This window comes from Seriola aureovittata, chromosome 7 (assembly GCF_021018895.1).
Source record: "Seriola aureovittata isolate HTS-2021-v1 ecotype China chromosome 7, ASM2101889v1, whole genome shotgun sequence".
Classification (NCBI taxonomy): Eukaryota; Metazoa; Chordata; class Actinopteri; order Carangiformes; family Carangidae; genus Seriola; species Seriola aureovittata.
The window spans coordinates 5561138-5576699 of NC_079370.1; the positions used below are offsets into that span (position 1 = coordinate 5561138).

Here is a 15562-nt window from a genome sequence, read left to right on the forward strand (position 1 = left end):
AATCGTGCAGCTGTATCTCTGGAACAAGTGTGTCTCAGTCTCCAGTGACAGGAAGAAAAAATGACAGTGCTGGTAAAGTTTTTTATTTATTTATTTATTTATTTTAGCAGCAGCAGAAACCGGGAGATTCACTGATGTTCAGTGAAGTTACTGCAGAGAAGCAGCAGCATTAACCTGTGTCTTAATGAAGCAGAAAGACATTTTGTAATATGTATATACAGCACACTGAGCGGCCGGTTTATTAGGTACACCTAGCTAAAACTGATGTGGTCTTATGCTGCAGTAAATCCTGTCGTCACGACGAACTCAATGTTCAGGTTTAGTTGAAAATGTGACGTTTTATTTGAATAATTTTTCAAGCAAAAATGTCAAAACATTCTCTGGTTTTTCATTAATTTTCTTTCATAATTTTCCTAATGTTTTTTTTTCAAGCATTTGAAAACAACAAAGAAGACACTTTTATTCACTTTATATTCACTTTATTTTTATTTATTTATATCTTTAATTAATTACGTGAATATTTGATGGTTTTCAGTAAGATGACAGTAAAGTGAATCTCTAGGTCGATTTAAACGAGCAGTTGGAGTAAATCTTCTCGGGCTGTGGGAAGTTAAACTAAGCGTTTGTTTTACTATGTTTTGTTTTGGTGGTTTTTGTTTACGATGCTAATTTTGCTGCTAACATAACGACACGATACAGTGACACAGCAGCACAAAGTATAACCTCCAGAACGACTGTAAACTTGAATCCGCGCCTTTCTGAAAAGTTTCAATGAAAACTGAAGGTTGTAAACTTCAATAAAGTTTAATACAAATTTAGCCACAGTAGCTAATAAAGAGCTGCAGGGATGAAATACGTCTTCAGGCTAACCAGGAAGTTATCGTCACCCTGGTTCCCTCCACAAACAACCAGTGGGATTTTTCCTTTGGCTTTTGGATTATTACAGATAATAAACAACAAACTCTTGTTGTTTATCTTGATGATCAAATAACGTTTTAATCTTGTTTTTTAAAAACAAAAATGCCACAACAGTTCCAGCTTCTAAAATCAGAAGATTTTATTATTTTATTATTTTCAGTGAACTGAATATCTCTGTGTCCTCGTGAACGACGATTGAAGACGACGTGTTGCATTGTGGGAAACTATTACAGGCATTATTAGGTATTTTTTGACATTTTATAGACACGACTCTTATAAGACGGAGGAAGTCGTCATCAGATTTATTCGCAATAAAAGTCATCGTTAGTTGCAGCCCTAATGGAGAGGTTAATTAATAATGTCCTGTCGCCCCCCCCCCCCCCCCCCCCCCCCCCTCCTCCATTAACTGACAGTACCACCCTGTTGGGCTCTGTCTTTTCTGGGAATTCATCCTGCCCCTGTCCTTTATATACACACACACACACACACACACACACACACACACACACACACACACACGCGCAGCAGTGGGAGTGTGTGGGTGGTCCAATCAGCTAATAGCATCAGGGTGTGTGCGTTGGCGGCAGCAGTAGCTCTGTGTCGAAGCTGTTCGGTGTTGATATGCAGTTTGTGTTGGACTGAAACTTCACACACCATTTTTATTTTCCAGGAAAGTGTGTGAACGTTTAGCAGCTTCATCAGGACGTGTGTCATAATGTTGGTTTAAATAAATGACATGCAGCGACTCTGTCAGCTTCACCAACACGATCACCCAGCGGCTGAGTGCAGGTTATCACACCTGTTCTTTAAGTTAGGGCTGCAGCTAATGATTATTCTATATCAATCAATCGATCGATCATTTGATCTATTAAATAATGGAAATAGTGAAATCTTCATACGTCTTGTTTCCGTCCTAAAGGTTTTCAGTCAAAGTGCTAAAAGGCAAGTGTCTCCACTCAGCAGCCATCTTGGCTGCCATCTGAATGAATGGGGAGAGAGTCGTAACTTGACTTTCAGTGGTTACTGGGAGATTATAAACTGCGTGCAAACAATCATCAGACAAATCTGACTTAAAAAAAAAACTAACTTTGCCCCTAAATGATGTTTTAAAACACCTTTCCACTTGGACTGTGCACGTGCACGTTTCACATCATGTCTGACTCAGTTTACTGTGATTGAAACAGCTGAGATCGGCAGGAAACGCTCTCGTTTGAGCAGCTGGAACCGGAGAGAGTTTCTGTTTGTGCTTGAAAAAGGACTTAAACGATTAATCAATTTAGAGCTGCGACGATTAATCAGCTGATCGTTGCAGCTGTAATTTAAATGTCAGTGATGCTTCATGTTCATCTACTATATGTACTGTCAGTATTTTTATCCAATTATCTCTGTCACAAAATGTTCCTGTTGTGAGTTTTAAAATGATATCAGCTGCTTTCGTGTCAGCAGGTTTTAGGTTTTGATTATTATCAGTTATCGATATCTGTCTCTCCGCCGCAGAAATACAAGATCAGTCAGTCTGAGCCGCAGATATGACGTTTAATATCCCAGTGATGAAGAAAGTGTTGATGATGGTGTGATAGAGGTGCAGAAGATTCACGATATAAATGGTGATTAAAACAGAACCACACACTGTGGTTAGAGAAACTCACACACACCGAAATATTTCAAATCAAGTTTTAAATTGTGAAATATATAAACTTTTATAGTTTTATACTTTTAAAAAATATATAAATATACTTTTTTGTCTTTTCCTTTTTAAAACCTTGAGAATAATTTGAAAATGCAACTTTAATAATATTGCAGAGCAGTTCGTTTCCTTCCAGTTTTCAGAAGAGTTAAAGAAATGAGTTGGAGTTAGTTAGAAGGAGTTAGAAAGCTGCTTCATTTGAGACAGTTTTCCGTCAGCAAACAAACTCTAATTTAGTCTATTTTAAGATGTTTCTTCTCACAGGACTGTGATTTGCAGCTTCAGGGCAGAATACTGACTTCTGGAGCCCGAGGGAGGAACAGGGACTTTTAGAGGTTTCACTGGTTCAGTTAACTGGGATTTAATGTGCTGCTCAGCTCAGGCGGCCGTCTCTGAATTCCTCTTTCCTCAGTATGGAGACAGGAAACTGTCTGAATGATCTATAACAGTTCTATTGATCCAGAGAAAGTTAACTTTTGAATGGAGTCACAAGAACCGAGACTTCGGCACCAAGTCGATGCAAAACTCTGAAAATGTGACTGAAGAAACTGTATATGTGCAAAGCTCCACACACAATGTTCGCAAAGGCTAACGTTAGCTTACTGAGCAACACTGAAGAACCAGAAGCTGCAGTTCCTCCAACAACCACTAGAGTCTGGCTCCAACAGTGAGTCAGTCCCCACAGACTCCCATGTTCAAATGTCCAACTTTACAGCAGCAATAAACATGTTTACCGCCTGGTACAAAAACTGTTTTGGTCTCTAGAGCTAATTTCCTCCTTCATGACACCTGTTTATATAACTCACCTGTTTACATTTTACAAGGACTAAAGTTATGGAGGATTTACAGCGTGGCCTCTTTGAGTGACAGGTGGAGGAGCGTATGTTTGCCACAAACTGGCTTTTGGATTAGCTTGGAGTTAGGGGGCGGAGTCAGACGCTGCCAAGATGGTGACGGTGGAGCAGCTCACTCTGAGCTTCAGAAACCTGAGGGTGACGTCACGGAGGCGACGTCCGTCTTTATTTACAGTCTGTGGTCACAATATTAGCTACAGCCGCCACTGTTCAGTCTGTCAGAATATAACTGATATTTCAATTGATTAAATAGTTCTCAAACGTTTTCTGGTGCCCCCTCCCCCTAAAGTCGTCACCCCCACCACCACCAGCAATTTTATTCAATCATGAATAATAAAAAATGAATCCATTCATCTTAGTTTCACCCCCCCCACCCACCCCCACCCCCCACCCAGTGTGAGACCCACTGCATTCAGTTGAGTCAGTTGAAGTGTTGCAACCTGGGGGTGGGGGTGGGGGGGGGGGGGTGTTTGTGTGTTGAACTCACAGACAGGATTTTACAGCTTGGACACGTTATCACTGTGGAAGCCGTGTAATCTTTCGTTTGGACGATCAGATGATCAGCAGAAATACAGCGTCCGTGTTACAAAGTAAATCCACCAGGAATCCGAGCGTAGCTGCCCCCGCCAGCTGACGTCACACTGCATTGCAGCAATAGTTGAACCAGATTCAAACCCCCCCCCACCACCACCACCACCACCACCACCACCACCACAACCCCCACCCCCTCTGGAAAACCCCCAGTAGCATTGTCTCAGACATCTGATGTTATGTTATTGACGCATTCGATTATCATCTGTCCATTTCCTGATCCAGAAAACAGTTTAACTTGACGAAACACACACTGGCCGTGACAGATAAAGGTAGTGAATGTACGGCGGCCAGGATGTGTCCAACGCCAGGGAGTGAATATGATCGAGTTCCTGCTTCCACATGGAGCTGGTGTGTGTCGGTGCTGGGAAACGCTGCCGGTATGAGGACTTACAGGGAAAACGAGGTGTGTCGGTGGTTTGATGTGCGTCTTCTGTCTGAGGCGTGTCGCAGTTGAAGCTTGTCCAAATTTTGATTATTGTTCAGAAGGTTCATAAAATAAAGTCCTTAAAGTTTCTAGCTGTGTTTTTTTTTTTTTTTTTTAAAACCTGGATTTTCCTCTCATCTGTGCAGTTTCTGATTTCTGTAAAGACTGTGTGTGAAGCTGAAGTCATGACTGAACGCTGCTGTGATCAGGCGTTTGGTGTTTGTCAGTTTGAAAGTGTCGTGTCGCTGTGTGCAAACAGTGGTTACTGTCTGTGTTTGTTAGTCTCTGTATTTTTATGAGTCACCGTGAGTTTTGTTTTTCTGTTTTTTTAGGGAAGACGCTCGTGTTTCTTCATCGTCTCACCTCTGCAGCTGTTTGAACCGTCCTCGCTTTAGTTCTGCTCTTTAAGCTTTCAACAAACAGTGATGTGTTTCCTGGAAAAACCTCAAAAACTAAAGCTGTGAACATGTAATATAAACACAAAAATACTGATCTTTGTTAAACATTTTATATATTTTAACAAATAAATTAAAAATATAGTTACGGACCATATTTATTAGATACTATTGAGGAATGAAAAAGACCTTTTCATTTGATATCTAAAGATGAAATGAGTAAATCTCATCAGTATCAGTGAGCCAGTCAGTGGTTTGACTCTTGAGGTTTTATTTCTCAGCTGAGGGAGTTACTTAAAGGTGTTGCACAGAATCTCTTAAACGGTTTCCTTAGTGAAGGGAAAAAGTCTAGATGGTCGGACAAATCCTAAGCTGTTGGTCAAATCTGTGACGTAAAATCAGTTCCTCGTAGTGAAGGGTGTCTCCTGGTTTTATAGCCATTAACTCGGCCATTGCAGTTAAGATGCAGTCAGAGGTAGCTTTAGTTTTTTCCTTAGTTTGGTCGCTAAGCTCTTTTGTACAACGGTTTAACTTCCTTATGTTTAAGACTAAGATAAGGAGAAAACCTTAAATATTTAAGTGGATATTTTAAGGAGACTTATGGGTGTTTTTGTGCAGCTGTTTTTATTTTAAGGAAACCAGAACTCAGACTTTGAGGAAAATCTTAACCCAAACCGACCCCTTTGGATTTAAAGATGTAAAGAGACTGAAAGTGAAAGTCAAACTAACATTTGTACCATAATGTGTGTGTTGTGTTGAGAGGAGGCTCTGAGCCTCTCTTCTGATTGGCTGACTGTTTTCTGACTGATCCAATAAAAATAAAGCAGATTTCAGGTAAAAACACTCAGAGAAACCAAATCCTTCAAGGTTTGGATGGTGGGTCCAGGTGGGCGGGGCTTGGTGACTGCTTTGTTGTGACATCACAAAGTTCCAGAAGTCCTGACGGCTGGTTTTAAGGCTCAGTTTCTGAATACAGGCTGTGTGCATTTCTCTGTGGACTGAGGCTTTGATACTTTCACAGTATTAATATAGAAGCTAGAGCTGATCTACAATCACACTACACATGGACAGAGACCTTTACACTGGAGGAGCTTTAATTTAAATAATATATGTTGATAGAGTGAAAACAGGATCTGATCAGCTGTAACCTGATGAACCTGCTCAGAGACGATGTCCTCTCGCGGCCTGAGACTCGTGATGAATGAGTTTCCAGCCTTCAGCATAAACGATGGAGTTCTTCAGTAAATGAGTCAGTGCCTGTGATTTATCAGCCTTTCCTGTCTCATCAACACTGAGTCGGCATTTTCTCTGACTCCTCAACTCTGAGAGCAACTCTACAGCCAGAAACTTTTTCTTTTTTCTCGAGGAGGATGATTAAACCTAAACCGTGGCCGACCCCCGTCGCTCGTCTGTCGGTTTACTTTGGGAATGATTCTCCTCTCTGGACAATGATTAGTTCACTGGCAGCAGCAGGAGTCAGACACTGAGGCTTTTATGACGGCTGCTACATTAACATTAACATTGAAACAGCTTTAAAACAAAGCTGTTGATATGAGTTTATTATTTGTGTAACGCTCGCCACAGAGCCAAGGACACGGACGGATAGAGAACAAGGACAGGAGAGTAAACGAGTTCATCACTCTCCAGCAAACTGGGCCAGAGCCTGTGTGTGTGTGTGTGTGTGTGTGTGTGTTGTGTGTGTGTGTGTGTGTGTGTGTGTGTGTGTGTGTGTCTGTGTGTGTGTGTCTGTGGGTGTCTGTGGGTGTCTGTGGGTGTCTGTGTGTGTCTGTGTGTGTGTGTCTGTGTGTGTCTGTGTGTGTGTGTCTGTGTGTGTGTCTGTGTGTGTGTGTGTGTGTCTGTGTGTGTCTGTGGTGTCTGTGTGTGTGTGTGTGTGTGTGTGTGTGTGTCTGTGTGTGTCTGTGTGTGTCTGTGTGTCTGTGTGTCTGTGTGTGTGTGTGTGTGTGTGTGTGTGTGTGTCTGTGTGTGTGTGTGTGTGTGTGTGTCTGTGTGTGTGTCTGTGTGTCTGTGTGTGTGTGTGTGTCTGTGTGTGTGTGTGTGTGTGTGTCTGTGTGTGTCTGTGTGTGTGTGTCTGTGTGTGTCTGTGTGTGTGTGTGTGTGTCTGTGTGTGTCTGTGTGTGTGTTGTGTGTGTGTCTGTGTGTCTGTGTGTGTCTGTGTGTGTGTGTGTGTGTCTGTGTGTGTGTGTGTGTGTGTGTGTGTGTGTGTGTGTGTGTGTGTGTGTGTGTGTGTGTGTGCTCAAATGCTGTTAATATACACCCGTATTTGTAGTTTTGCAAACTTCAGTTTCTCTTGTGTTTTATGTTTTAGTTCTCTGGCAGGAATCTGGTTCACAGCAGGTTTAAAATAAAGTTAAATGTTCATTACACACAGACACAGTCCACACTGTCCTTGCTCCATATGTTGTGAGGAGAAGTCAGAGGTCAGAGGTCGGCAGTGAAACCTGTTTTGTCAGTTTTAAAGCTGGTGGTCTGAGGGCAGTTTCCATCTGTCCTCTGATTTTGTTCGACACCTTCGTCTCAAAGAAAGACGTGTCGTCTGAGCGAGCGGCTGCAGGAGCCTGATGTCAGAACATCAGTCTTATATTTTAGCAATAAAAGCATAAGTACGGTGGCCCTGAGAGCTCAACACAACACAAACAAGACGCAGAAAAGTGACAAACCCTGGCACGCACATCGATGTATTATAATACATCTATGCACACTTGGTGGTCAATGTTTTTAATTTCCCAGCCAGGTTCGTCACTTTTTAGCGTCCCCTGGAAACACTTCGGTTGTTGCTGTGTTTGTGTGGAGAGAGTTGAGCCCTCAGGGCCACCGTACATGACAGGCTCAGGAAAGTACAGCAGCAGACTGAGAATATTTCATTCATGAAAGCATTGTCCTGAAATCAGCAGGTGCGTCAGTGAACGTCTCTTCAGGTGGAGAATTTGTTTTTGTTTTGTTTTTCTTCCTGGTTTTTCTTCTATAACTTGATTATTATGACCTCCCTGTGACCTCTGACCCTCGATGTCCTTCCTGCTGGTCATGTCCCTGTTTAAATAATCTATTGTCAATTACAGGATGTGTGTACGACGCGTTGTCCTGTGACTTGTGTGTTGGACTGTTAGCCTGGAGCTAACGTCTCCTGCGGCGGTGGTTGATCTGCTTTAAAGCGTCGGTGACATGCGAAGTGATGCTGCTGCTGACCTCACTGTCAGCCGCTCTGATGACAGACACTTCAACAGCCGGACACAAAGTCAGTGATTGCAGGAGAATCATTGACGTGCAGCTGCACCGGGCGGTCGGCCGGAGCTGACCTTCAAGTCCACCGGTGAACAGGGAGTTAGGACAGGACAGGACAGGTCGCCGTCCAGTGGGCGAAACCTAAAGAGTTTCTGGTGTCAGGTCCAGCTTCATTCTCAGTTCGTATAAGACTCATACAGGAAGTGACATAGGCAAAGAAACAACCTGCACAGATAAATACAGTTCATGCACCTGGAGGGTTGAAGGAAATGATGACTGACGTCTATATAAGATCATCTGATTTAATAATAGAGATTGTGATACTTATATTAAACAGGGCTGAGCTATGTGACAGACATTGCGATTGCGATGTGAGTCACCATCGTATCAGAGCCTTTACGACGCCTTCGTGTTCCCTTACCTCTGCAGAGGACGATTTGTGGGCAGGGACACCACAATGCTTCATTTATGGCCTGTTGTGACACATTTTATCTTTTATTTATTTGGATATTGCACTTGGCTATAGTTTGATTTCCATAATATTTCGATTAGTTGTTCAGCTCTAATAAAAAGTTTTATTTCTGTCGGACAAGAGTCATAGCTTTTACAATGAAACAATAAAACAAGGATGAAGACAACAAGGTTAAAAGGACAAGACAACCATCAGGAGACACATTCAGAGTCAGACTGGTCCAGAGTCTCGGGCTCCGACTGGAGGGACAGTCAGAACTGAAACGACACATTGACCTCAGCGAAGGTGAACGAACCATCAGGGTTTTCCTTTCTCATGTTGACTCATCTAAAAATCCAGTCGTGTTCAGACTGTACTTGACAACTTGTTTGAGTCAGTGTTGTATGTTCACGTCACCCTGGTTGTCCATGCTGCGGTTTCCTGTGACGCTCTATTCTACACACACTTCTGTGGGGAGTTTTTCACAGTAACATTTATGGTTTTGTTTTTTTTTTGATCTTGCAAATAGCTGATTGATTATTTTCTTGATCTTCTACCTGTTAATGTTGTTTTTCCCTCTCGTCCGTCTGTTGTTTCAGCTTCAGGCTCAGAAGCTCCGTCTCGCCCGGAGTCAGGGTCCGTACTACGGCGGCTCGTTACCCAACGTCAACCAGATCGGCAGGAACCCTCAGGACTTTCAGGTGACGACCAGAATCCCTCCTCTGATTTACTCAACACTCTCTCCTCCCATTCATGTTTCCAACCACACCTGAAAACACACACATACCTGAGCAATCACCTACACTGAGCATGTGCGAGCCGGTGTAAACAGGAAGTAGATTGTCTCTTCTGAAGGAGGAGCAGCAAAGACAGTTGTAGCATTAAAACAGAGAATGTAAGTGAACAGCAGCTGCTAGCAAAGACAACAAGGTCAGTAACACTATCATTCATTATCATGTTGTATACACGCTGATGAGAGCCAATCAGGAGAGACCGTGGCTGTGACCTCATCGTTTACAAAGCTCTCAGTTTCTGAGTTTCCAGACTACAGCACAACCCCAGAGTTTTCAGAATAAAACACAACCCCAGAGTTTTCAGAATAAAACACAACCCCAGAGTTTTCAGAATAAAACACAACCTCAGAGTTTGCAGAATAAAACACAACCTCAGAGTTTTCAGAATAAAACACAACCCCAGAGTTTTCAGAATAAAACGGGGCCAGCAGCGTCTGTTTTCGGCACTCGACATCTTGATAACGTGGCAGAAGAGATAGTAGCGTGGCCGTGGCCTTCAGTCAGTTCAGTTTTTATCTTCTTCACGTCTTAAAACACATTTTTATAAAAAAGCTTTTATTGCGTGATTATTCATTTCATTTACTTTTCTCTTTGATCGGTATTTGACTTGTGAAGCACAAGTAACACAAATAAAGTCTTATTATTACTTCTGTTGATGCTGCTACCATGGCGATTACACCTACAACAACCACTGCTCTTACCACCGGCGCTACCACTGTTGCTGTTGCTACGACAACAACTTCTACATCTATTAATGTGAAGAAGAATAATGTGGTAAAAGTAGGAGAAGAAGAAGAACTGATGAATCAAAACAAATGTAGTTTTAATTATCATTAAGAGGAAAGCAGTTGTGTGTGTGGAGGTGTCGTGAGGTAACAGTCTGCTGTGTCATCACCTCTGACTCATCACTGTTTCCCATCAGCCCCAGGATGAGCATCACTCATCTGTAATGGAAGTTTTTCATCAATATGATCGTCTCTTTCTTCCTCTCCTCCACCAATATCAAAGCTGACTCTCAGCCTCGATTCGTCTGCCTTCCTCCTCCTCTTCCTCCTCCTCCTCCTCCTCCTCCTCCTCCTCCTCCTCCAGTGTCTCTGAGGTCATGAAATTAATTTGGTAGCAGGATGTTTCTGGCAGCTCGGCTCCACTGAGCAGAGGAATTTGGGAGGTCTCCACAATGTGTTATCACTTTTCTTCCAGGTTTTTTGATTTTCATTTTTCCAAGAAAATAGTCTATGAAAGCAACACCACAGTTAAAGGAGCAGACTTGGAAGGACTCTCCAGATGTTGGCTTTTCACCAGCGCCTGAATGCAACATTTTAGTTTTGACTGAAGAAGAAGAAGAAGGAAAAAAAAAAAACAGAACCTGATGCATTTGTAGAAAACTTTTAATTCTGTAATTCAACTGTCTAGTCATCGACACGCCTGGAAGACGAATGAGCCGCCCTGGAAGAATAATCCCCCTGTGTTTCACCTCCAAATGAAATCTATAAATCATACGAGCAGCATTTCTGTTTTTCTTCTCTCAACACTCGACGATATCACTGGCTCTCAGACGCTCCTGTAGCCGTTTACAAAGACGCTGAAACACACCAGCTCCGTATTTTTCAAATTCAAATCGGAGTCGGAGTAATTGGTTTTATGGCAGCTGGCACTGAGAGCAGCAGCTGTGATGAAATAACGGCTGTATTATACTTTCGCCAAGTTGCTGTTTCCTGTTTTGTGTTTCTTTTTTCCACGTTAGAAATGTGAAATAAATGTTTCTCCCTCTCTCTCCCTCTCTCTCTCCCTCTCTCTCCCTCTCCCTCTCCCTCTCTCTCCCTCTCTCTCTCTCCTCCTCAGGGCTCCTTCCCCTCCACTCTGGAGTCGAACCGGTCGACTCGGCATCACGGCCTGGTGGAGCGAGTCCAGAGGGACCGCCGGTTCATCTCGCCGGTCCGACCGTACCGCAACCGACAAGTATCCTTTACTTTGTTTTCTGGCCTCCCTGCTCTGTCTGTGGCTCTCAGCTGCGAGCCCATTGGTTCCTACTGAAGACGTTAGTCACTAAAAACATGGAGGACCAGTGATGTCACAGGAAAAATAATAAAGGATTTTCTTAATTTCATATTTTAATCAGCATTAAAAACATGAATTGTAAAAATAATTTATAAATGCATTTATCCATCAATAAATACGAAAGATTTAAAAATGGATTTACAAAAACTCTCATTAAATGAACCATTTATAAATACCTTTATTGTTTCAAGAATAAATAACAAAAACTATTTGAAAAGACATTTTATAAATGGACTCCCTCTTCAATTTCCATTTCCTTTTTCCAGCTGCTTTTCCTGGTAGCTAATCAATTAGCTTCGTCAAAACCAATAAAACCAGGCTAAACAATCTCAGTTGGCCGTGGGATGCAACAAGCTCTGTGATTGGTTGGGTCAGTGTCAGTGAAAGGCTAAATGACGAAGCTAACCGATTAGCTAACAGGAAAAGCAGCTGGAAAAAGGAAATGGAAATTGAAGAGAATCCAGGAATATATTCTCACTTTTAATACTTTTATTTATTCATGAATTAATACATTTATTTATAAATGGTTTATTTAATGAGTGCTCACGTTGAAAAACTTGAAAAACTGAGTATTTATTGGTTTATTAATCGTTCATTTATAAATTCTTTTTTCAATTCCTATTTTTAATGCTGATTAAAATATGAAGTAAATAAATAAATGGTGCATTTGTTGGGGACTATTTTCAGCGAGAGAGTATTTGAGGCAGCAGGACGGTGTGTGTGTGTGTGTGTGTGTGTGTGTGTGTGTGTGTGTGTGTGTGTGTGTGTGTGAGTCTAAATAAACTACACTTACTTCATGATCCATTTAAAACCTGCGAGACAAAAATAATGAATCTGAAAAATCAAAATAGAAAATACAGAAACAATTCAGGACGAGTGAAGTAAATTAAATCATTGGCATCCAACAAGAAGAAAAATAAAAAAGATAGATAGAAAAGATAAAATACCAAAGAGTCTGTTTTTAATAGTTAGAGGAAACAGTGGAGCTCTGTGGCTCAGAGCGTCAGACACATCCATCCTCGTTAGGGGGAGACGATCACGGCTGGTTGCACATGAGATTTGTAGAGAAGAAGAAAAAGACAGAATATCATTCATCCTTTCCTCCGCTTTCTTCCGTTAACATCATATAACGGCGGCAGGAAGTGGATCTCTACCTCATCATCCCTGAAACAGCCGGAGCTTTTAACGGCTCCTAACAACGCACCGCTGTGAAGCTGTTGTTTTATCGTGTGTGAAGTTTGCTTTACGACATGTTGTCAGCAGGACACTTATCTGCTCTGAGATCACAGCAGCAACACAAGACGCTGTTGTTCCTCAGATCCTCCTGCAGGCTCCTCATCCATCCGCATTTCTGCTGGGAAATGAACTTTCAGGAGGCGGCAGCTGCGATGGAGGAGGTTTTTTTTTTATGGCTTTAAGAAACACACAGGGAAACGTCAGTGTGACTGAACCTGGAAGTTGTCTCGAGGTTTAGGTTTTTAGATTTTTGTAAAACTCAGGACAGAGTCAGAGTCCTAGAGTTAGAGTTAGAAAGCCTTTTTATGTGCTTGTGATCAGCACACAGCGACATCAGGAGAGCTGCTCCTCGGTTGCTGCAACAGGTAATAAAACAGTAAGAATTTTATTTCTGCTTTTTATCCACTCACCGCTGTGATTTCCCTCCATGTGCAGATGAATTTGGAGAGTGGATTTATTTCTCCTCTGTTTCAAAGTGAACGGGAGTGAAGGAACAAAACGTGACGCAGGTCCGACGTCACGGGTTCTCCCCTGTTTCCGCCGTTCTCCGGCAGGTGTTTCAGGCCCATTAATCTGGACTGAAGTTGAAAATCAGTGACAGTATGAGCATCAGTGATCGCACAGCCGCTGACTTCCCTTCACTCACCTCAAGTGACGAGGTCAGGTCAGCTGGAAACACAAGAGAAGAACCACATGACAAAACCTCCCGCCGCTCTTCGGAAATTCAGGTCGAGGGAAATCCCGTGTCAAAGGATGTTGAGGTTCCTGCAGCGGAAAAAAAAAAAAAAAAACATTTCAGAGGCTCTGAGAACAAATGAATTATATCTGTCGTCTCGACTCGAGCACAGAGGCGACATTTAAAGGCAGAGGAAGCGTTAAATCTGCTCTCATCACCCTGAACATGCGCCTCCACCGCAGAGCGCGTTCACAGCAGCTGCAGCACAAAGTGTGAACATGTGGAGAAATGAAAAATCTTTTTCACTAGAAGTTTTAACCATTAGAAACAGAAAGAGGAAGGACACGGACAGGATCACATGTTTCCTTAACCACTCGTCTCCTCAGGTGGACAACTCGCCGTATAACTCTGCCTACCTGTCCCCGCCCCCCGACCCCAGCTGGAGAAGGTACTGTCTGTTAAACCCCCCGCCCCCCCCCCCCCCACCTCTCTGTCTGTCTCCACGGAGACGCGGCTGTCTGCGGGGACGCTTGTTTGTTATTTCCAAAGCATCTTGTTGCTGCTGCTGAAGCTTTCTGAAGCCTCAGTCTCACCTCAGACGATCAGACTGAAAAACACAAGAAACCAACATTTCTACAGCTTTTTATTTTTTATTTTATAGTTGTAATTCTTTATTAAGTGGAAAGTTGAGAAAATTTCACCAGTTACAGAAATATAAGTGAAGTGAATTTGTCAACATCCTTTTTCCTTTTTGTTTTAGATTAAATTTCCCAGAAACAGTTTTTAAGTTTCACTAATTTAAGAATAAGAAATGTTTCTAAACAAACACCTGCGTCCAACTGACAGACCAACGTTCAGTTCATCTGTTAGCAATAAAAATATGTCACAACAGACAGTCACGCAAACGTGTCAAACGCTGTGAATATACTGTATTCAGAAACTTATAAACATACCAACAAACAAGAAAACAACAAGGAGCAAAGACACAATCGTTACCATGACAACGGACTGAAAGGTCAAGGAGTCAAATAAAGTTCAGCTGAGATTCAGAAGCTACTTGAGTTTCTGAATCAATCTCAGCTGGATGGACACACACACACACACACACACACACACACACACACACACACACACACACACACAAATAGTAGGAAACAGCCTCTAGAATAAGATACAGACGACGTCGCTTCCCTCAGAGTAAATCTCTTCAGCTTGTTCTCTCTGTATTTATGGGTTTAATAGTTTTATTAGCTCGTTGTTTTGAAGGTTTTCCTGTCTCCAAAGCTAAACTCACCTCTAATAGGAATTAACTCAACAAAGAATAATGAAGCAATTATAAATAAACTATAAAACAGTTATAAATGTATAAATTTAGTCACTAAATGATCTTCGAACAGAAACACAGTTAGTTTCATACTTGGATCACAGGTTGACACCAGAGACAGAAGAAGAAGAAGTGTCCTTTAGCTGGGATTATTTAAACCCTTATAAATAGTATAATATATTTTATTTATCAGTGAAATATCTTTATTTAACTACGTAGACGTTTGACAGAAAAATTAAAACTGGAGGACTTGAGGTTCAGTTTCTAGACAGACTGTCCTTCAGCTTGAGGTGACATCCCCCCCCCCCCCCCCCCCCCCCCCCCCTTCTGAGGATCACATGAGGTGACACTGAGGCTCCTGCTCCAGCTGTGACACTAACATCTGCACCACTAACAGGACTTGACTTCAGCCGGCATCTCTTCAAACCTGACTTGGTTTTTTGAAGAGCTCTCTGCTCTTTTTTCCCTCTTCTTCTTCTTTTTTTTATTATTCTTTTTTTTCTTCTTCTTCTTTTTTTGCTCTTTATCCTTCTGGGAATCTCTTTTTTCTTTTTTGGCTTTTTCTGCTGTTTTCTTTGACGTTCCAGTCGTTTAGTTTTCGCCTGCTGCGTTCCTTCTGGTTTTCTTCTAACAAGACAACAACTACCCTTCAGAGAGAGACTGGCCTCGGTCCGCAGCCACAGAAGGTCCAGTGCACATTACCACACACACACACACACACACACACACACACACACACACACACACACACACACACACACACACACACACTGGTAAATAACCTCCAGCCACTTCCTCAAATCTGACGAGTACAGATTGTTTACGTCTGACGGTTCCAGCTGTGACTCTGTCAGGACGCCAACCAGCAGCTGGAGTTTCTCTAAACATCAGGTTTTCTGGTGAAACAGTGG

General features: G+C 42.3%; 1 protein-coding gene across 1 annotated transcript in view; it reads left to right on the plus strand.

Annotated features, from left to right (window-relative positions):
* LOC130172042 (CREB-regulated transcription coactivator 2-like) overlaps window positions 1-15562 on the plus strand; it is a 40875-nt gene that overhangs the window by 3089 nt on the left and 22224 nt on the right. Inside the window, 3 exon segments of the mRNA XM_056380446.1 lie at window positions 9163-9264; window positions 11200-11316; window positions 13714-13775. Of these exon segments, the coding sequence (XP_056236421.1) occupies window positions 9163-9264; window positions 11200-11316; window positions 13714-13775 (281 nt within the window).